This window comes from Eschrichtius robustus, chromosome 1 (assembly GCF_028021215.1).
Source record: "Eschrichtius robustus isolate mEscRob2 chromosome 1, mEscRob2.pri, whole genome shotgun sequence".
In the NCBI taxonomy this organism is placed as follows: domain Eukaryota; kingdom Metazoa; phylum Chordata; class Mammalia; order Artiodactyla; family Eschrichtiidae; genus Eschrichtius; species Eschrichtius robustus.
This window is the reverse complement of record NC_090824.1, coordinates 42847868-42871828: the sequence shown is the minus strand read 5'-3', so window position 1 is coordinate 42871828 and position 23961 is coordinate 42847868. Positions and strand designations below refer to the sequence as shown.

At 36.3% G+C, this 23961-nt stretch overlaps 1 protein-coding gene across 1 annotated transcript; it reads left to right on the top strand.

The window, feature by feature from the left end:
- Positions 1-850: 850 nt before the first annotated feature.
- Positions 851-23684, top strand: PSMA3 (proteasome 20S subunit alpha 3). The gene is made up of 11 exons (XM_068544833.1): positions 851-983; positions 4106-4188; positions 10503-10626; positions 13326-13427; positions 13505-13578; positions 15616-15688; positions 17056-17121; positions 20019-20065; positions 21903-21970; positions 23076-23140; positions 23546-23684. The coding sequence occupies exons 1-11, from the start codon at positions 963-965 to the stop codon at positions 23588-23590; spliced, it is 768 nt and encodes a 255-aa protein (XP_068400934.1). The 5' UTR covers positions 851-962; the 3' UTR covers positions 23591-23684.
- Positions 23685-23961: the final 277 nt, after the last annotated feature.

Here is a 23961-nt window from a genome sequence, read left to right as displayed (position 1 = left end):
TCCCCCACTTAATCTCTATGACAGGCCACACTGATCTGACAGTTCCTATAACAAGCCAAGTTTATATTCCGATAACAATCCCAAGTTTCAGTTTAAATATCACCCATTCAGAAAGTCATTCCTCAAGTATCAATAATAGGTCTAAAGTTCAAACTTCCATTGTCTCTTCTTTTTTACCACAAGATGCAACTATTTGCCTATTTACTCTTTGTTGTCTATTTCTTCCCACTGAATGTAAATGTCTCCTTCACCGTTTTATCAGCCAGCAGTATTTAACTGAGTACTTGGGACATATAGAGCTCAACAAATAATAGTTAATCAGTCTTATCCTTAATTCCACTAAATAGAGTCACACTCAAAAAGAGTACTAATGCTTCTGTAAAATTCCGACCTGAGCTTAAAGGTGAAACCCTTAGAGCGCAAGTTCCTTCTTTTTTGTTAGAATAGGTGGATGAAGGGGATGCCATCAATATACTGGTTTAGAACCAGGCCGCCAAGGGTGGAGGGAAACCCTCTCCCCTACCGTTTTCTCTGGTCTTTGTAAGAGTATAAGAACATCTCTCTGCTTTGCTCTAAGAAAAAATTAGGCAGCGAAAGAGAGGGATAAAAGATAAATAATAATTCCTAGGAAAAGGAATGGCGCCGCTCCTCAAGCCACCCGAAAACTTAGTTTCTCAACGACACTCAGGATCGAAACCTGACTGTCAGAAGAAGTAAGAAGCAGTATCCTACCTAACCCCACTTCTAATGCTTCTGCACATGCGCGTTGCCCCCCCACTCGCATCCCCTTCCTTTTCCCACAATCCTCTGTTCCTGGGCTGAGGCCACAGGAACGAGCCACAGAGAAGGCTATTGGTGGAAAGAACAGCCAATGAGAGAGCCTGTTACTAGTCTGCGTGCTGCGGTGTAGGGGGATCGCTTTAGACCCTGAAGACCTAGGCGTCCCAGTGGTTTTAAGCACGATGAGCTCAATCGGCACCGGGGTGAGTTCGTTGTCTCTCGGCGTGATAGTCTAGCATAAGGATTAGCGTGGGAAGGGAACGCGGATGGACCGCGAGGGGTGCGCCGACTCGGGGTGCGCTGGTACTTCCTGGAGGCAGGTGGGCCGCTTCCAGTTGCGCGGTGGACCGGCGGTCTTTCCGACGCTGATTGCTAGGCCCGCGTCTGCAGTGACCGTGGCTTGAAGCTTCTCAGCTCAGGTGTGGCGGGCTTGCCGCGCAGCAGTTAGATTTGGAGCCGCTTTGGGTTGCTGAGTCACTTTCTTTAGTCGCTTAGGGAAACCGAAAGTGGAAACTCGTGGGGCCTGAAATTGTGTGAGTGAAGGGTTTGGGCGACAGCCTCTTGAGAACCACTGAGGCAAGGCGGCTTGAGAGTCCAGGATCTGAGACGCCGCTTTCCAAGGAACCCCTTTGCAGTTCCTGGGGTGCTGCTGCCTCACGGGGATTCTCTGTCTTTCCTTCGAGTGTGGTGATGGACCGCTCTGTATGAGTCCCTGGAGCCTTCTCAGAACTGATAAGAAAAACAGTCTAAAAAGCGGAATCGGAAGAATCCTTTCCATTTTTCCTTTGTCTCAGCTTTTCCTGTACAAATTACTTAACAGCACTATGAGTTGTCAATACCGTTAAGCCTTTAAATGGTTAGCTACAGGCTTAACCGCTTCTGACTTTGAAGGGACAGACAGTTCAGGATTTTGGAGTTGGATTTGTTAACTTTTTCGGCCTACTACTTTCCTTTGTCAAACGTACTGCATATATGCAATCTTCTGCTTACTCCTTTTATGTATTTCTCCATGTAGAAAATACAGTTTTTGTTTAGAAATATTTATTGGTGGTTTCCACTAGAGGCATTGAATAATGGGTTTCTCAGTTCATTTTATACTCCTACTGTGCACAAGACTTTTATACTCACCATTAGGCCCAAATACTGGTTTTCCGAGTTTGATAATACGCAACTTATACTTGGAATGGTTTAATCCATTCGGTTATGAGATGCTAAGATTGTCATACCGTTTTTGGATTAGTTGATGCTCAGTAATGCCTGTTGTAGCAAATTGACTTTGCAACTACATTAATATTATCTTAGATTAATAGTGTTCTAAAGGGTTCTACAAACCCTTTAAAAATATTTGATAATATAACCAGGTGAGATATTTCGGTATTACAGTGGTAGAGTTAAGGATCTTCATTTAACAAATAACAAACTGAGACCAGGAAGCACCACTGTTGAAGACTTACCTCCTGTCTTTACTTGTCCCAAGAACTCCGGATATGAAGACCTGTCTTCTTGACATTTCTCTCCACTTGATTAATAGCCATTTCAAATGACATGTCCAAAGTAGATCTCTGGGTTTTCTTTTTCCCTTGCCATTTTGCATCTCCTACAATTTTCATTTCGGTGAATGGGCCAGTTCTAGTTGAGCAAATGAAAAAAAATATATGATGCACTTTTAATTTCTTTTTTACTCTACTCCTAGAGCCAATCCATTAGCAAGGTTTTTTTGATTGTACCCTCCAACGAGAACATCTTCCACCTCTTTTTCTCTAGTCTAAGACACTACCTTTGGAATACTTAATCTCTGCTTCCACTCTTGTTCCTTCTATAATTAATTTTCCAGATGAACAACGTTTTAAAAAAATTAGACATAACCTCTCCCCCCTTCCCCCCAAACGCCAATGACTTTCTGTTGGATTTAGAATAGAAATGTAAACTTCCTACTCCAGCCTAAAAGACTTAACATAGCTTGGCCCTTATATGCCTCTGATATAGTTTACTCTTCTGTTTACCACTTATGGTGCTCAATATACAGTGGCCTTATTTCTTTTTCTTATTGTGCTCAGCTTATTTCTACCCTAAGGTCTTTTTTTTTTTTTTTAAACATCTTTATTGGAGTATAATTGCTTTACAATGTTGTGTTAGTTTCTGCTTTATAACGAAGTGAATCAGTTGTACATATGTTCCCATATCTCTTCCCTCTTGCATCTCCCTCCCTCCCACCCTCCCTATCCCACCCCTCTAGGTGGTCACAAAGCACTGAGCTGATCTCCCTGTGCTATGCGGCTGCTTCCCACTAGCTATTTTACGTTTGGTAGTGTATATATGTCCATGCCACTCTCTCACTTTGTCACAGCTTACCCTTCCCCCTCCCCATATCCTCAAGTCCATTCTCTAGTGGGTCTGTGTCTTTATTCCCGTCTTACCACTAGGTTCTTCCTGACTTTTTTTTTTTCCCCTTAGATTCCATATATATGTGTTAGCAGACTGTATTTTTTTTTCTCTTTCTGACTTACTTCACTCTGTATGACAGACTCTAACTCCATCCACCTCACTACAAATAACTCAATTTCGTTTCTTTTTATTCCATTGTATATGTGTGCCACATCTTCTTTATCCATTCATCCGATGATGGACACTTAGGTACCCTAAGATCTTTTATGCCAAATACCAGGACGCTCCTCCTCCATATCCTAAATGACTAATTACTTGTTATTAATTCTAGCTTAGCCTAAATAACTTAATATAATTGCCCCCGCAATGCCTTACTTGATCAGGTAGTCTGTGGTAGTCCCTGAGACTATCACTTCACCCTGTCTTATTTTCATCATAGTACCTTTTCTGATTTACTGCTGTGCCTTCAGCTCCTAGATTTGTTCGTGGTCTGATTTTTGAAGATGAAGGACTTCTAGAATGAGTAGTCTTTGTATTTCCTTATAGTGACTAACATATAATAGATGCTTATTAAATGTCTGAATGCTAGATGATGTGTCCAAGGTCCCTCAGTTTCTTAGTGCCACAGCTATGAATTAAAATGCTCCAATGCTGTTTCTACCATAGCAGTTTTTTCAGAAATGAGCCATGTTCTGTGTGGGAAAAGTTCTGAGTTGATGCAGGACTTGTATCCATTGCTTTTCTAGCAGAAATCTAAAGTGTATAACTTTGTCTTAGCTTCTGTTGCTGCTCTGACATGCTTCCCCTTTCTCTTTAAAGCAAAATCTTTGTTGAGATTTAACACACATTTCTGATGTGTAAGCCATTTAGGAAAAAAAGTGTAAGGTTATTACTGTCAAAGATACATCATTATAAGCTTATTATTGCCTTTTCCTCCTAGTATGACCTGTCAGCCTCTACATTCTCTCCTGATGGAAGAGTTTTTCAAGTTGAGTATGCTATGAAGGCTGTGGAAAATAGTAGGTAAGAAACATTGTTTTACTTGAAATTAGCATGTTTTAACCAAGTATTAAATGTCTTCTTTTCTGTATTTTTGGTAATTAGGGTTTGTTATGTTACTTTGGCACAGAATTAATATATGCCCTAAAATAATCTCCATTTATTAGTCATTTCCAGATCTCTCTTTAGGTCAGATCTTTCCATGTGCCTATATTTCCAGTTGACTCCAGAATTATCCACTTAGACATTCTGCCAAGTCTCAAATGAAGTGCATAAAACCAAATTCATCATCTTTGCTAGCCCTTTTTTCCTTTTTCAAATTCCTGATATATATCATTGTTTTCCTTGGCCATTAGGATTGTGACTTTACTGTCTGATCTTTTATTTCCTTGTGTTTTAAATGTCCTGTGCAGGTGGTCACATGATCATCTCAGCAGGGATGTTTTTTATTTTTCTCTTCTGCTGCCATACTCCAAAAGGTGTAGGATCACTAAGATATTTTCCTGTTGGACTTACTTCCTTCACTCTGTCTTTTTTTGTTTAGAGTAATTCACTAAAATGATCCCTTGCCACCACTATAACATCTTAGTTGAATTACTGGCTTATTGACAAATTCTCTGAGTCTTATATTGAAGAATATTTGCAATCAGTTATATGATCATTTTTTAAAAAATTTTTTAATTTTTTTATACAGCAGGTTCTTACTAGTCATCCATTTTATACACATCAGTGTATACATGTCAATCCCAATCTCCCAATCCATCACACCACCACGCCCACCCTCCGCCGCTTTCCTCCCTTGGTGTCCATACGTTTGTTCTCTACATCTGTTTCTCATATATGATCATTTAAAAAAAAATCATTTCTAATTGAACATAGTCTGCACAAACTGGTTTCATTTTTAATTTTTTTTAATAGGGTTGGTTTGTTTATTTATTTATTTATGGCTGCATTGGGTCTTCGTTGCTGCGCACAGGCTTTCTCTAGTTGTGGCGAGCGGGAGCAACTCTTCATTGCGGTGCCTGGGCTTCTTGTTGCGGTGGCTTCTCTTGTTGTGGAGCACAGGCTCTAGGCGTGCAGGCTTCAGTAGTTGTGGCATGGGGGCTTCAGTAGCTGTTGCTCATGGGCTCTAGAGCACAGGCTCAGTAGTTGTGGTGCATGGGCTGAGTTGCTTAGTTGCTCTGTGGCATGTGGGATCTTCCCGCGCCAGGGCTCGAACCCGTGTCCCCTGCATTGGCAGGCAGATTCTTAACCACTGAGCCATCAGGGAAGCCCCTTTAATTTTTTTTTATTGAGGTATAGTTAATTTACAATGTTGTGTTAGTTTCAAGTGTACAGCTCAGTGATTCAGTTATATATATATATAAATAATCATTGTATTTTTGATTCTAAAGCAGCTTTGGGATGAAATAAAGGACTTAAAAAGTTTTGTTCATGACATCTCATTCAGATCTCTCAAAAAATTTTTTTTAGGCCTACTAAACAAATGGTGTTGGTGTTTGGGCTCGGTGTTTTCATTATAATGAAAACCTGTGTAGTAGGGAAATGTTTCCAGAATTTTAGAAAAGTCCACGTGTAGATGTAGTTTTTTCACTTTCTACTAGTATCTTCGATATTTGATTATGGAAGTTTCATGAGGGTAGAGACTGTAACTGGGCTTTGCATGTGCTAGCACGTAGCCCTCAGTAGTTACTGAATAAATAAATGTTCATTTTTTGTTCCATTTTCTGGGTGGTAGAAAGAAGGTATGTGGATTTCTAATGGTTTATGAAATAGTATTTTAAAGTTTTTGAGCAAAAATACATTTTAAGTCTTCTTACAGGATTTGTTAATGAAGCTAGTAGATTCTGTGTTTAAATGTATTATTATAGATATTGTTACTTACAAACTGTCAGTATCTGATAATATAATAGAAGTAAGGCTGTTAAGAATTTTAGGCTGCACTGTATTTGTCGTTGTGTACAAGGCCTGAAAGAGTTCAGAAGAGAGTCAAATTCAAGAAAAAAGTTGACAATAAAAAAATTAAAAAATTAAAAAAAAAATGAAAGCAAATAAGTGTGCTGGGAAAACTGGACAGCTACATGTAAGAGAGTGAAATTAAAACATTTTTTCACACCAGACACAAAAGTAAACTCAAAATGGATTAAAGACCTAAAAGAAAAAAAAAGAAAAAAATAAGTTGACACATTTTTTTTCCTGTTGGTAAAAGAAGACAGGCTCATAGGCCAAGGAGCTGGAGAAAGACTTGAGGAAGTCATTGTTTTTCTCTTCCTCCTTTGCATTCTTGCATTTTCATTGGTGTAAAAAACTGGTGGGAGATGTCTTGACTAAGAGAAAAACTGGAGATACATTTTGGAGTCATCTGTAACCCAGAAAATTGAGACTAGGCTGTGAGGATCTGTGTATCTTAGCAATTTGTTTTCTATAAAGTATTTCTAAATATGGTTTAAAACAGTTACATTTAAGCAAACATGAAGAAATATAATTTTAAAAAATGGAAACATTAAAAATGAATGTATTTTTTTCTGCATAAAGAAAAATTACTAGGAAAGTTCCTCTTTTAAAGGGATCTGTGTAACTTGGTATGATGGAATACTGGATGAGGATCAGAAGATGTGAATTTTTCTCCTAGCTGCTGCCTAATGGTAATATTATATAGGTTTCCACTATTCAGTCCTCTGAATGTTACTTTTCTGTCTGTAAAATTGGGATGTGGACATCTAACCTAACTACTTCACATACCTTACTATAAGAATGAAATTTGAAAATGTTTGTTTTGTGGGCACAGAAAGTAGAAAATAGAAAAATTACATATGAATTTTCTTACGAGTCTGGCATATAAACTGATGGTTAGAAAACATTTAACCAAATAATTTGATATGATTATATTCCTGCATTAAAAAGAGATAAATTCTTTAAAAAAATTTATTTATTTATTTTATTATTATTATTTTTTGGCCATGCCTGTACAGCATGTCAGATCTTAGTTCTCCAACCAGGGATCAAACCCGTGCCCCCTACAATGGAAGCGTGGAGTCTTAACCACTGGACTGCCAGGGAAGTCCTGGAGGTAGAAATTCAATCTCGGGAATTTAGAAGGCAAATACTTTTGAGTACCTGTTACGTTAAGCATAGGAACTACCAAAACAAATAATTGACATATAAGTGAATACTTAAAAACATTTTATTAAAAAAAAATATATATATCATGATCAAAACTATTTTATAAAAGTACGCTCCTAGAAGGTAATATGCAAAAGGAAAAAAAGGGGTAAAATTATAATATTTCCCTTTAGCCTCATTGAGGAGACAATATATGAAAGGAAGATTGTGCAACATAATTGAAAGCCTAGATTGTTTGGAACAAAAATGTACACAAAATTTTGGCCTTAGGACCCCTTTATACTTGGGGAAAAAAATCACTGAGGACCTTGAAGAACATTTAATTATGTAGGCTGTAGGTTCTATCAATATTTAACATCACCCTGAAGAGCATTTATTTATGCAGGTTCATCAATATTTACCATATTAGAAATTAAAACTGAAAAATTAAAAACACTTAAATTCATTTAAGTAACAGTAATAAACACAGTTGCATGTTAACAAATAATTTAAATTAACATTTATTAAAATATTTGAGTAACATTAATAACATTTTTAATGCAAATTACTTTTCCAAAACATAGAAAAAAATGTAGTGAGAAGAGTGGCATTGTTTTACATTTTTGTAAATCTCAATAATTAATTGAATCTTAATAAAAGAGAGTCTCATATCTCCTTCTGCTTCAGTATGTTGTTACTTTTGTTGGAGCTTGTGAAACAGGCTTCATTTGGATAGTAGCTGGAAAAGTGAGGAGTATTTTAATAGCATTATGCATGTTGTTTTTTGATACTATACCAAAACTGGACAAATGTTAGTTTCTTAAAGATTAGTTGCAGAGTGGAGTCTGAAAACATAACAATGAACTTTTTCTACTTTTACATTAAAATCTGTTGGGCTGTCTTACACTTTGCATGTTTTACCCGTCAGCATTGCGAGTTGGTCATTTGGAAAATATTGGTTCACTGAGTTATAACAGAGCTTCCAAATTAGACATATTTCATTATAAACTATCAGAAGCATCACAATTGTTAATATCACCACCAATCTGTTTATTAAAGTTTTGGGAAGCAGACAAGCTCACAGTGGTGAATATGTTTTCTAAAATTCCAATTTATGCTTGAAAACTCAAATTTTATCACTGGCAAGAAAATTTTGTCATTTGTTTACCTTGAAGCAACAGGCTCACTTTGTTCATTTTAGAAAAAAAGTCTGCCACACACCTAAGTGGAAATAACCATAGTTATTATTCTTTGATGATAAAAACAGATGTTCCATGAAAAAATTCACAACTCAAAACAGTTTTATCAGTGCTTTTTCCTTTAGGCAACCATTGTATTTTGATGTACAGCAGAAGTACTTTGACTACCTTGCATTTCGTTAGGATAATAAAAAGACAGGTACTCAAGGATTGATACCCAATAAAATTAATTACTGCTTTATCAGGACATTCTTAACTAAAAATGGATTTTTTTTAAACTGTGAGAGCGTAGCAATGAAGAATACAATGATTAGTAGTTTACTGCTGCCATTTGCTGTTACTGCCCTATTTGTGTTAAAGTGCCAGCGGCTTTACCCACCAGTGCTTCTGTACCATTGGTGCAAACATCCACACAGTGGAAAAAGGCAAATGATGTCTTTATATATATATATATATTTTTTAAATTTTTTGGCCGTGGCATGTGGGATCTTATACTTCCCTGACTAGGGATCGAACCTGTGCCCCCTGCAGTGGAAGCGTGGAATCTTAACCACTGGACTGCCGGGAAGGTCCCGTCTTTGTATTTTTATGAAAATAATTTTGACCTCACAAACCACACTTTTAGAACTTTTAGTTTAGAAAAAATGTTTTAGATTCTGAAAGGTGAGGAAGATGATGAGTTGGAATAACTGGGAACGGCTACCTGAGGCTATTCACGTGAATTTGCAAAAGTTTTTGGAAATTTATTTAAATGGGCAGTGGTGAGGAGGAAGTGTATTCTAGTACCCAGAATAACCGCAATAAAGACAGAAAAGCAAATTTGAACATTAAGGTGTTTGAGGGGTGACAGTGAGGTTGAATTTGGTAGAGCACAAGACCTCTATAACAGGAAACTGAATTCGCTAGATGGGCTTTGCAGATTCTTGGGGAGTTCTGAAAGCTGGGCCAAGGAGTTTAAACTTGAAAAGATACCTGAAGTGTGGGGGAAGGAGTTTCTGAAATTCTTTACATATTTGTGCTTGTGGCTCAGCTCATTTTTCTGGTTGTTTCTCTTTGTTAAAAGAATTAGAAGATTAAAGTAATTCATGTATTTTCATCTTGAAATGGCAATGTATAATTTCTCCACATTTTACTTCAGATTATTTTTTGATTTACTTTGTTTTAAACAGTTGTACAAAACGTTTATTCTTTTAAACTTATTGTAAGCAACACATGGTTATTGCAGAAAAAGCAAAAGAAAGAAAAATTATAATCTTTCCACCAAGATTAGTCACTGGTAACTTTTTAGTTTGTATGTAGCCCGTCTTTTGTATGCATATTATGCACCATTTTTTTTTTTTAAATAAATTTATTTTTTTGGCTGCGTTGGGTCTTCGTTGCTGCATGCAGGCTTTCTCTAGTGTGGTCAGCGGGGGCTACTCTTTGTTGCGGTGCGCAGGCTTCTCATTGCCGTGGCTTCTCTTTGTTGTGGAGCACGGGCTCTAGGCACATGGGTTTCAAGTTGTGGCACATGGGCTCAGTAGTTGTGGCTTGCGAGCCCTAGAGCGCAGGCTCAGTAGTTGTGGCACATGGGCTTAGTTGCTCCGCGGCATGCAGGATCTTCCCCGCCCAGGGCTCGAACCCGTGTCCCCTGCATTGGCAGGAGGATTCTTAGCCACTGCGCCACCAGGGAAGCCCTTACATACCATTTTTAATGCACATGACTTTAGTCGGCATTTGTTATAAGATGGCTAATATATGCTAGACACTGTGCCATTTGGTACATATTTTGTTGACATCTTTTTTCATTTACGTATTAATATCTTTCCATGTCATGATATGAGATTTTTTTTGGTCACATGATTATTTATATGGATCTAATTCATCACATTTTAGGCTGTTTGCCCTTTCTAGTTTTCAAATGTATTTATTTTAAAGACTTGATATGCTTTAAGAAACAAATTTGCCTGTTTTTGTGGGGTTTTTTTTTAAAACTTGGGTTTACAAAGTTTCTTTTATTTTCAGTTAAAAAAATTGATTTTCTTCTGCTTGTTTCAGTACAGCTATTGGAATCAGATGTAAAGATGGCGTTGTCTTTGGGGTAGAAAAATTAGTCCTTTCTAAACTTTATGAAGAAGGTTCTAACAAACGACTTTTTAATGTTGATCGGCATGTCGGAATGGTAAGGTTACATTTAAAAATGTTCCTTTTTGCCTTGTCCAGTTTCTTGTGAAGTAACTAATTGGAATATATTAAAATGTGATTGTTAAGAACCCATTTAATACTTTAGCATTGAGGCAGAAACAGCAGAGAGCAGCTACAGAAGTAATCAGAAAGTTACTGGTTTGTGAACAGCTCACTGTCTAAAAGGAAGGTAGCATTCTTATTGTATAACCTGATAGGAGATAGATATGAAAACCAAGTTGCCTTAAGAAAAGGAGGGGAGGGGGGATGGGGTGAGAAGTATGGGTAAAAAAGAAATCTTGGCAGCATAGATCAATGAAGGTACATGCTTGAGAGGCAATCAATCTTTGGCTTTTTGTATCCTTTCTGGGGATCACTGTTACACTGAAGATGTTATCAGAAAGAGAAGACCTTTATAGTAAGGTGGAGCATCAGGAAAGGATGTCTGATGAAGGGAAAAGTGAACACATGCTTTTTAGTAGCTTCATAAGCATCACTGTATTTATTTCATGCAGCTGGTATCTTGAGTGACTGCTTTGCACAGTTGCAGGCCAAGACAGATACATTACTGCTATATACTGAAGTCATCCTGTATAGATGTCAGACTTTCTTCAGTAAGAACAACAATCCAAAAAAAAGAAAAGAAATGATTTTTAACTTTGCTTACTGAAAAGTCAAGGAAGAAAAGAGAACACCTGTGTGCTAGGTACTATGCTAGTTCTTTACATAAATTATCTCATTTAATCCTGACAACCCAGTGCAAGTAATATTAATCCCATTTTTACAGATGAGAAAAAGACTCACAGGTGGTAAAGAAATATGCTGGGATTCATACTTGGGTCTGCATGGTCTATGTGTTACTCTAGAGCCCATTCTGCAGGGTGAGATCCTATAGGATCCACTCATTCTGCTGAAATACCAGTAGCTTTGTTATTTCTAAATGAGATGTGTTACAAACACAAAAAGGACTAGCAAAATATAGCCAGTAAACTATGAAGCTACAGATAAATTTTTTTTTTTTTTTTTTTTTTTTTTTTTTTTTTTTTTTTGCTTCTTCAGATATTTTTTTCTGAACTTGTTTTCTCTCCTGAACAAATTTATTATTGCCAGTGAAACTGGTATGTTTTCTTGAAACTTGCCAGATTGTAACCTAGCTGGTATGAGGTAGTGAATCCTGCTTTCTTTCACTGAAAAAAACTTTAGATAGGTGTATTTTGGAAAAAAATCATATATGCTTATAAGCACTTTAGTGATGGAAAGAATTTTATCATCCTAGAATTTTCACATTTGTCCCATTTGTTATTTAAAGCCAGGAAACTGATGGCATTCGTTATAGCTGGAAATTGGCAAAACATTAGACATTGAACAGGGCTGGAGAAAATGAAGGATTAATGCTCTGTCTCCACGTGATTTGATAAATTTTTAGACTTCACAGTGGGTTTTATCCAAAGCAATGGAAGATTGTTTAAATGGTGAAAATTACTACCTGGGTATCCTTGTGGAAGTTATTCTAAACAACAGTTTTCTAACCTGCAAAACTATGGTGGTAATAGTACCTACTTTCATGTATAATTATGTAAAATGCTTAGCATGTAATGAATGATCAATAATATGTTAAGGATTTTCATCATTATTACTATTACTAGGTAGCAGTAGAAAAAAGGCTATTAAAAATTTTGATAGTACTTATTTTTAAATTCTGCAAATCTTCTGTGCCACTGGTTCCAAGTACCCATAAGTGTTTCAGCAGTTTTTTCTGTTTTCATGGCTTCCCTAGACCAAAAGAAATACCCAGTGGTTCTGTTTATTATATATGTAGGTCTAACAACTAAGTGGTTATGTCCTAAAAACTTAGTAGCTGTAAAAACAAAACAAAAACAAACTCACCACATACAGCAAAATAAAAATATTTTTATTTTTAAACAATCACAGTTAACTAATGTGTACTGCACAACTTCTTAAACTTCGGAATTGGATTAGATGCCGCCCCCCACCTCCACCCCATTTCCTGTTCCGCATTGTTTTTTGCACAGTACTTATTTTATATCACGGCAACCCAGCTTTTCAACGAGCGGATGGCAGTAAAAGGAATGTAGAATGATCTAATGTTGAAACCGTTAACTACTTCAACATATGTTTCCCCCAAACTTAAAATGCCCACAACTCTGAGTTCACTATAGTGCCCTGGGATGTCTCAGCACGTGGGTTGGTAATTGGCAGTTCTAAGCCACCAGATTTGTGGTTTGTCATGTTTTGGTTTGGCATTACAATTTATTAGTAAGCTGAAAAAGGAATTTGAGCTTGTGCCTTTTAGATGAAAACTTTTAATAACTTTTTGAACACAGAATGGCTTTAAATAAAGGATCAGTTCTAACCAAAATGAATGGTTTTATTCTTTTTTGTTGTTGTTTTGTTCTTTATAATGAAGTGGCGAATGGGGAGACATGGAGGTTTTTCTGAATGTGATCAATGGACAAAACAATGTAGTCACACTTGGGAAATTTCCAAATTGTAATCCCGTACTCAAGCATCAAAATGCCAGAATGCCTTGTAAAGAAAGACCTTTAAGCCAAACAGATTTATTCTAATGGTGATACTTGTTAAAAATACCAAATAAGCCTGTAATAATTACATACTTTCCTTGATTTGTGATAGGAACGTTATCTACTGAATTGGTACTTTTTTTTTTTTTTTCAGGCAGTAGCAGGTTTGTTGGCAGATGCTCGTTCTTTAGCAGACATTGCGAGAGAAGAGGCTTCCAACTTTAGATCTAACTTTGGATATAACATTCCACTAAAAGTAAGCTGATAACATGTTGAAGAGCCTTTGGAACAGAAAGAGAAGAGTATTAATAAGCTTTTCTGTTTTCCCCACAGCATCTTGCAGACAGAGTGGCCATGTATGTACATGCCTATACACTCTACAGTGCTGTTAGACCTTTTGGCTGCAGGTATGAAATTTACTGAGATATTCAGTGATATCTGTACTGTAGGTATTTGTTTTCTCAGAATCAAATTAGCCTTTTATACCCTTAAAAAATGAAGTATCATCAAGAAGTATTAGGGCAGTGATTAAATAAAATGATGTACATAAAAATAAAAACTTTGAAAAATGAAAGACTATGCAGATTTGGACAGGATAAAACACAGAACTCATAGTAATATTTTAATCTAATTATAATAAATTCTCTGGAGGAAGGTGGTCAAAAGGTATATAAACTTTTTTTAAAATTATTTTTGGCTGCGTTGGGTCTTCGTTGCTGTGCACGGGCTTTCTCTAGATGCAGCGAGAGGGGGCTACTCTTCATTGCAGTGCATGGGCTTCTCATTGCGGTGGCTTGTCTTTGTTGTGGAGCACGGGCTCTAGGCACGTGGGCTTCAGTAGTTGCGGCGCGTGGGCTCAGTAGTTGTGGCTCGCGGGCTCTAGAGTGCAGGCTCAGTAGTTGTGATGCACGGGCTTAGTTGCTGCTCCGTGGCATGTGGGATCTTCCAGGACCAGCGCTCAAACCCGTGTCCCCTGCATTGGCAGGCGGATTCCCAACCACTGTCCCACCAGGCAAGTCCCAAAAGGTATATAAACTTTTAGTTTAAGATAAGTAAGTACTAGGGATGTAATGTACAACATGATGACTATAGTTAACACTGATGTGTGATAAAAAGGAAAATTTTTAATATAGTAGATCCCTTAGAGTTCTCAACAAAAGGAGGGAGTTCTTTTTAATTGTATCTATATGAGATGATGCATGTTAACTAAACCTATTGTGCTAATCATTTCACAGTGTATGTAAGTCAGACCATCATGCTGTGCACCTTACATTTATATAGTGATGTATGTCAATTATTTCCCAATAAAACTGGGGGAAAAAATTCTCTGGAACTAAACGCAAACATTTTCAGGAAATGGCAAACTGATTTTAAATATATTCCATGTTGTTACTATTTAGTAGCCAATTATACTGACACTTCAGTTTTCTCATTAGTTTCCATCTAATACACTTCAAGCAATAGGTCAGATGTTCTTAAATGGGATGTGGCTGTTACAGTATTCTGCACATGAAATGATAAGGCTGGTTTCTTTTCTACTTGTAATTTCAAAAAATCAGTAATTCATATGATTTTTTAATACCCTAATTTTAATTTGTTGAGCATAAAAAAATTCATTGAACCAATTTTCCTGCAATTTTTATTGCAGGAAAATAAATGGAGGAGTACCAGGGAATAGCCAGAAAAGAATGAAGGGTGGAACAAGAGTTTTAGGTAGTTTCAGTGTATTCACATCAGGAATTTTGTCCCCTCGGCTTTTTCATGTTTATTCCTTTAGCTTTTGGGCCCCCTTATTACTTGTCCATCTATCAGTACTCCTTTCTCTCCACTGCTATCCTCTCAGGAAAGTTTCATCAGAAAGTTTAATACTAAGCAAAGGCACATGAATTTTGAACATTTTAAAGTATATACTAGTTTTTATCCAAATTACATTATCAAAGTGCTTACTATGAGTTATATGGGTATTAGTAAATGTTTGTCTTAGAAAGTACAGTTGCATTTTTATCACAGTACTTTTTATTTTTTAAATTTTATTTATTTTTTAATAAATTTATTTATTTTTGGCTGCATTGGGTCTTCGTTGCTGCGCGCGGGCGTTCTGTAGTTGCGGCGAGCGGGGGCTGCTCTGCGTTGCAGTGCGCGGGCTTCTTACTGTGGTGGCTTCTCTTGCTGCAGAGCACGGGCTCTAGGCGCGTGGGCTTAAGTAGTTTTGTGGCTTGCGGGCTCTAGAGCGCAGGCTCAGTAGTTGTGGCGCATGGGCTTAGTTGCTTAGTTGCTCCGTGGCATGTGGGATCTTCCCGGACCAGGGCTCGAACCCGGGTCCCCTGCATTGGCAGGCAGATTCTTAACCACTGTGCCACCAGAGAAGCCTTATCACTGTACTTTTTAATACTTTTCTGGTATTAAGAACCATGGTTTAAAATTACTAATTTACTTTTATGTAGTTTCATGTTAGGGTCTTACAGTGTGAATGATGGTGCACAACTCTACATGATTGACCCATCGGGTGTTTCATATGTGAGTAGTTTTGAATCATCTGAAATTCTATTTCTAGTTTAATGGTCTCTCATTAGCACTTAAATCATATATTTGGCTTATATGAGGTTTCTTTAATATTCATTCAAGGAAGGTAACAATTTTTCTTGTTTTAACATTAATGACAATAACCTATGGATATGAGGCAGAGGAAAGATCTGTGGCTTTTTTGTTTGTTTTCTGGCCGAGCCATGCCACATGCAGGATCTTAGTTCACCCAGCAGGGATTGCCCCCTGCATTGGGAGTGTGGAGTCTTAACCACTGGACCATCAGGGAAGTCCCAGATTTGTGGCTTTTAATACGCTATTATAGAAACTGCATAGTGAACATAAAATTTTGAATATGTGCCATTTCCTTTATTACAAATATTAGCAGTATCTTAAAAATGAATGTAGAAGTGAATGTAATGCCGTCCCTTTTTAAAGTTTTGTTTTTGTTGGTTTTTTTTGGCTGTGCCACGTGGCTTGTGGGATCTCAAGTTTCCCACCCAGGGGTCTAACCCAGGTCCATGGCAGTGAAAGCCTATGTCCTAACCACTGCGCCACCAGGGAATTCCCCAATTCCCTTTTAAAAAAGGATTTCAAGTGGGATTTCTTGGACCTTTCTCTAATTACCTTTTCTTACGTGTCTTCTGAGATTTTTATGGTTTTTATTATACTCATTAAAAAAAATGAAGGCTCTTTATGTTTTGTCATTATACACAGATTACACAAGTTAAAAAAACCTTTACAGTATAAATTAGGGGATTCCCTGGCTGTCCAATGGTTAAGGACTCCGTGCTCTCACTGCTGAGGCCCCAGGTTCAGTCCCTCATTGGGAAACTAAAATCCCACAAGTCGTGCTGGTGTGGCAAAAAAAAAAGTGTGTGTGTGTGTGTGTGTGTGTATATATATATATATATATATATACACACACACACACACACAATTCATATGTATATATCAATTTTAAAAAGGCTTATTTAACTCTTAGGAATTATTTCTTTCTCTCAGAAATAACTTCATTTCCATTGTCAGAATGCTAAAATTTTTTCTATTCCTGTCCTCAGAAATGCTTCTAGTTCATGAAGTGTATATATATAATGACATAATTTGTTTCTCTTTGGATATACTTCTTGAAAATAATACAGATTATTCTAGATTTAAGTTAGATATTTTAATTTTTTTGAGTCCCTTGGTGGTCATTAAAATGTCTTTTGACTATATTTCTCCAGATGTGCTTTTGAATGTCATTTAACAACCTTTCATTTCATTAACCTTTAAATAAAAACAGTAGTCATTAATGACTTATGATAGTATATTAATTTAATACTACCTATGTATTTCTGGTGTATGTTCTTTTTAAATAGGGTTATTGGGGCTGTGCCATTGGCAAAGCCAGACAAGCTGCAAAGACAGAAATTGAAAAGCTTCAGGTAATACATACATATTTACTGCTTGAAATTTTGCTACAGCATTATCCTCATGTGGTGAAGTTTTATCGCCACAAACTAAACCTTTTACTCCAAGTGTGGTTTGCCGTTTTGAGTAGAGCTTTCTGAAGCTGCTAGGTGGCTGAGTAGGAAAGCTGCTAGCATATTACCTGTACAGTTGGGTCATGGATCCCTTTATGATTTTGGCTTAATCCAAAAAAAATGCTAACAAATTTTCATGTAATGTCACAAAATCCTTGAAGCCCATTCATGGAGCCCTGTGACCCTTAGGCTGAGAACTCTGCTCTTTTACTGTATCATTTCTTCCATCTGGAAAACAGCTTTTGTCTATGGAAGTCTTACACATTAAGAGTCTGTGCTCCTTTGCTTCTCTTTCCTTTTTGTTCCTAGCTAAATAGGGCATGGGAACCCATCATCTACTAGTGTGAAAAAGGTTTCTTAAAAATTTGCTGGCTTTCCTTTTAGCCATAAATTGATCAACTTAATATTGAAACAGTACCAACTCTTCACTGCTTATCAGAAACTTCCCTAAAAGACAGGCGTATGATTCATCAGCATTTTGGTAAACCACAGTGAGAAAAAATTTTATATACATTTAAATATTAATGCTGTACTGGAGCCTTGCTCAACTAATTAACTTATTCAGCTTATTTAAGGCTAGGTCCTAGAAAACACTTTTTTAGTGCTTGGAATTTAATGCCAAGTTCTAGACCTATAAAAGCCTAATTTATGTTTGGTATTTTAGTATTGATAAAATTGACAAAAGGACCTTGAGATCACTTAGCCCAAGTCCAGCCCTGGGTTAATAAACACACTGGCTAGAGTCATAGAATATTGCTTATGAACAATTCACAGACCTAATAACTCTTAGACCATTGTTCTTTTCCATCATATACTCCCTGGTTTGTGCTAAGTTCCTGTCTTCTACTCTCTTCTCTTTTGCTTTCATCTCTCCTTAGTATTATGTGGAAATTTGAAAATAGAGTGTTTAGTACAATTATCCTTTTGTCTGTGGTTAAATCCTAGCAAGGAATGGGAATACTAACAAATCGTACCTAAGAATTGAGAACGATTACTTCTATTGAGGAACATATACACTTAATGATGAAAACATATGCTCTAAATCAGAGGTTAGCAAACTGGCCCACTCCCTGCATTTTTTTTTTTTAAAGTGAAGTATAGTTGATTTACAATGTTGTGCTAATTTCTGCTGTACAGCAAAGTGATTCAGGTATACAAATACATACATTCTTTTTTTATATTCTTTTCTATTATGGTTTATCATAGGATATTGAATATAGTTCCTTGTGCTGTACAGCAGAACCTTGTTTATCCATTCTGTATATAATAGTTACATCTGCCAACCCCAGCCTCCCACTCCATCCCTCCCCCAGTCCCCTTCCCCTTGGCAGCCACAACTCTGTTCTCTGTGTCTGAGTCTGTTTTTGTTTCATAGATAAGTTCATTTGTGTCATATTTTAGATTGCACATATAAGTGATGTCATATGGTTATTTGTCTTTCTCTGACTTCACTTCACTTTGATAATCTCTAGTTGCAGTGCTTTTTAAAGTTTTACTGAAACCCAGCCACATTCAGTCTCTGGCTTTTGCCCTAGTACAACAGTGGAGTTTAGTTGGTGACGGGGACCAAAGACCATATCCCAATAAGTCTAATAAAATATTTACTACTTGGCTCTTTACAAAAAGAGTTTGCCAACCCCTGCATTACTCTGGTCTGCTTTTCTGCTTGTGTCCTGTTTACCAAGAATATAATTTTATGAAATAAACTTTACCAACATATGTAAAATATTTTTGACATTTAAGATGTATCTTTTCAAGTTTGTTTAAGTTTGTCTTTGTATGTTACAATTAATATACTAAATATAGAACTTAACTTGTAAGGGCAAAAGTACAACAAAATATCTCCATCTAGATTGAGTGAACAGTTGTTATTTTCTAATATTTTACCTATTTGTATGAGCTGGGGCATCAAGATTTCTAAACATAAAAAAAATACTAAAAAAAAATAAAGCCTAGATACACAGTAATTGAATCACCTGAAGTCTGGACTGCTGTATGACTATTCATTATTTTTTGCCATTTTCCATTCTCCTCCACATATCCAGAATACGAACACCAGTTTGCTCTTTGTTTGATTTTGTCAATTGTGTTCAGAAACACATATACCTAAAATAAATTTTGCATTGGTTACTTCCAGTACCTGTAGTACAGCAGACTTTTCTGCTGGGCATTTAAGGGCTGTTTTTCTACCCTGATTTCCAAAATGTTCACTTTTGCTTTGTGCAGTTCATTTATCTTCCTCAAAATCAAATCAAATCCAACTGTGTTCTAAGACTCCACTCAGATCTTGGTTCTTCAAAGCTTTCCCTGACATTTTGTATTTCTGTCTTGAACAGTTTCATGAGGGACAATTTATTTCACTCCTTCACCCCCCCTCTAGAATATAGAAGGTATTCGTGGTTTGTTTGCATTTTATTATCCTGAATTGGCTATAAAGAAGAAAAGAAAAAACATTTCTTTGCTAATGTTTTAAATGTCAGGGTCTGCCTGTGAATAAATTCATAAAGGAATCTAGATTTTTATAAACTTTAATATTTTTCACAAAATTAGTGGTGCCCAAGGGTTGTCCAGAATATGTTTTGGCATGATCATTAAAAAACATTACACTGTGAATAAAAAACTTTGGTTCTGGTCTTTTTGTATTTCAGGTTATTTTCCTTGGTTTTATATCTGAGAATCTATCTCAGGAGCATGGGGTTACTGATAAAAGTTGTAGAAAGAATCTGGAAAGTTAACACAAGTGGAAAGCGTTCTTCTTTGAATCATAACATAATGAATATATATTTTATTTTCTGTAGATGAAAGAAATGACCTGCCGTGATGTTGTTAAAGAAGTTGCAAAAATGTAAGTTGAAATTTTCCTTAGCATTGACAAAAATATTTCACTTGACCTTACCTTATACATTAATCCTAAGAGGCCATTTTGTTTGGAAATAACTTGTTGCGTAAGTTTTAGAAGGTGAATCCAACATTCTCAGAAGGCTCATTAAGGAGAATATCCATATTTCAGGTGACAGTGAATAGGATGGGGAAAAATAGCTTTTGACAAATATACTCCTGTTCAGGTGGCAGAATTCCAGAATAGGAGGATATAGTGAACCTCTAGGGACTTCATTTGATAGCTCCCGACTTCTTAAGTCTCAGAAGTCCCAATAATATTAACCTTAGCTTACAACTTTAAGGTCTACAGCTAAAGTTGTAACAAGATGAGAAGAGCAGTATTTCAAAACATCTAGAAATAGCTGAAGAAAGCCTGAAGTAGTTCATATTACAGTAACAGTAAGCAACAACAAAGCCAGTAAAGCTCAGTGACCGTGCTTCAAAGTCCATGATTTTTTTTACATCAAAGAATGCAGGCATTTGGTATTTCAAAAAATCTAATAAAATGCTGGTGTTGCAGCCAGCTTTTCAGAGTTAAAAGTAATAAATGTAATATTCCAGAGAATTCACAGAGAATTCTAACTATTCCACATTAGAACTACATGAACATGGTCTAGTCAGCATTTTGTGCACGTGTCTCAGGTTTTACATCTAATAACACATGCGAGGAAAAAAAAGTCTTGGAGGGCTCTATTATATAATAATAAATATACTATTTGAATGGTACCCTTAATCTCTATACTGATGGTTGTAGCAAAGTATTAAAATCACAAGTGTTTTATAATTTTGTACTAACTGTCCACCACTCCTGCTACCCTCACTCCCCACCCCCCCTTTACCATGAGACGCTTCCCCCCATTCCAGTTGTGAAGAAGCAGAATCCATTCCATTCTATGACTGTCAGTTAATAACAACCTAGGGGACACTGGCAACTAACATATAATAGAACTAGTTAAAAAGTAAATAATCCTCATTGAATTGCACAGCAGTTTAACACGATAACTCAATGTCCTCCGCTGAGAAGTCTTCTGGAAATCAGTTCTTCCCGCACCTTTTATGTTTAGATGTAACACTAATTTGTTCCGTGTAGGAAAGCCATCCCTTTATCATTTAATAAAACGGAGCACTATGCTTCTTTTACTTAGTTCGAGCAATTTTAAGGTGCTTTCTCAAAGCAAGGCTTTAGGAATACTCTCCAAATTACTTTTGTTACTTTGTTGTGTAAGATGGTGGAAAGTATAAAATGAGAAAGCTTTGCTCTGATACTTAGTTTTTACTTCTGCTTTAATATGTTGTGTGACAGTGCCTCCTTGTTGGCGGCAATTTGTCATGTACTGTTTGAAGGCCAGGTTAAGGGACATACCTTAAGGGGTTTAACAATATTCCTGCCAAGAAGGTGCAGAACGAAGAGACCACTAATTGTAAACTAATGGATTAGTTTGTTTTTTAAAAAAATCAAGTTAATGAATGGAAAAAAATATACTGAAAAGGCGCACAGGGAATGATGGCCTTTTCCCATTTGAATATACGTTCCTTAGGAGGTATCTTTTTCAGGTATGTCTCTAAAAGAATGTATCAAAATAAACAACTTGGGTTGTACAGGTGTAAGGTATATTGAATCCTTTGTAGTGAGTGTTTAATTTTTTTATCAGTCCTAGTGTAATTTTCATAATATAGACTATATAATGTGTGTATAATTTTATAGATACTTACATTAGGGATGGCTGTTCTAATTTGCTGAGCTGGGTGCATGAACTGTGTGTGTAGACCAAATGAATGTTAATGTCCTCTTTCTGTTCTAGAATTTACATAGTACATGATGAAGTTAAGGATAAAGCTTTTGAACTAGAGCTCAGCTGGGTTGGTGAAAGTAAGTTATTTTTCTACATTTATTTGCTCTCAGAGTCATCTGTACCAAACCTAATTTACTACTGGGTGCCTTATTTTTTCTTAAAAAAAAAAAAAAATTAGTAATGGTGTATACACATATAAGAGTACACAAATAACAAATGAATTGATAACTGTCACAACATGGATACATTCTTGTAAATACTGCTTTGGTCAACAAGTAGACCAGCCCCCCAGATCACCCCTTAGGCTTCTCCCCAGAGGTAACCACTATCCTGAAAACACCATAGTTCTTGGCCTGTTGTTGAATTTTATATAAATGGAATTAGACATTATGGATTCTTTTGTTCATTTCTTTTCACAAAATTATATTTGTGTAAATCAGTTGTGTTGTTACATACAGTAGTATTTTTGTTCATTTGACTTGCTGTACAGTGTTCTGTTGTCTGAAAATAACACTTTATTCATCTCCTCTTCTATTGTTACACCGTTCGTTAGGCACTTTCCAGTGTTTGTTTACTGTAAAATGAACAGTGCAGCTGTGGACATCGTGTACATCTATTGTGGTACACATATGTAGTAGCATTTTAGAAATATATGTTAAGAGTGGAATTGCTGGGTCATGAAATATGCACACATTCAACTGCAATATTGGCCACAGTGTGTTCTGATCACTGGGTGCCCTTCTGATACAAACAGAGGCAGAACAAATTTAGGAGGTACTCTCTTTTTGAAGGAAAAGCTCTGCTTAATAATTGACTAAAGTTGTGAGTAGTTTGTTTACTTTTTTTGAAACATCCATTGCATATTTTAAAAAAGAATTACTGGGAAATCACCTTTTTTCTTTCTAGCATGGCAACTGTAGGGCTTCAGGGACAGGTTTTAAAATCTAACCATGCTGTGAGTGAATGCTCAGGACTTACAGCATCAGGATAAATCTTAGCATAATGTGTTCTTTATAAGAGCTAAATTTGGGCAGATTTAATATCTTATGTAGGGAAAACACACAAAGATGAGTTCAAAGAATCTGGTATTACACTTGTAGATTGGCTAGATTATATGGTAGTTGCAAATCACAATTACAGTCCTCGTTTTTAATTCATTTAAATATATGGCTTAATTTACAGTAACTAACGGAAGACATGAAATTGTTCCAAAAGATATAAGGGAAGAGGCAGAGAAATATGCCAAGGTAAGCCACAGCATGAAAACGATTCTAGCTGAAGATATGGAGATACGTTGAATTCTATTAAATAACCCTTAAGCATTGAGCTGAACTAAAGGATGAAAACTTTCTAGGTTATCCTCAATGGGGATAAAGTTGCCCTGGTTCCAAAAAAATTTTTTTTGTGCATGTGAAAATGGCAAAGTTTTTTCAGGACATTTAATGCTTTCATATTGTGTGTATCCTATCAAGAATATAGACATTGATTGTTACAGCAAGATGTACTTAGTTACCCTTTTCTTTACTTGAATGTCTTATTCTAAACCAGTGTTCATTTTCACTTACAAAGAATTTTAATGACAGGTGCTTAATTAGATTCAGGCTGTTACAGCAATGCTAAAAATTGATTTTAAACACTTTTCTCTTTAACAGGAATCTTTGAAGGAAGAAGACGAATCAGATGATGATAACATGTAACATTTACTTCATTTACTTCTATTTAACTATTTAGCCCTTCGGATTAATACATACCCACTGACCAACTTTCATTAAATCTTTGTCTTGTAACGACTGAAGTTTGGTTAATATCTGCTTGACAAAATTGGTGGGGGTAGCTGAGCACATATTTATTCAGCATTAGGATGTTGCTTTATGCCTGTTGTAAAATTCCTTATTAAAATACTGCAGACAGATGCTTTGGAATCAGATAAATTCAAAACTCCATTTCTTCACTCATCTATAACCTAAAGATCATATCCTGCTGGGCTGTTGTGTAAAAAGTACCTACCAACTTCGTAGGCGATTGATGCCACTGCCCAGTTTTGTATTTAGTGAGATGACTGTTGATC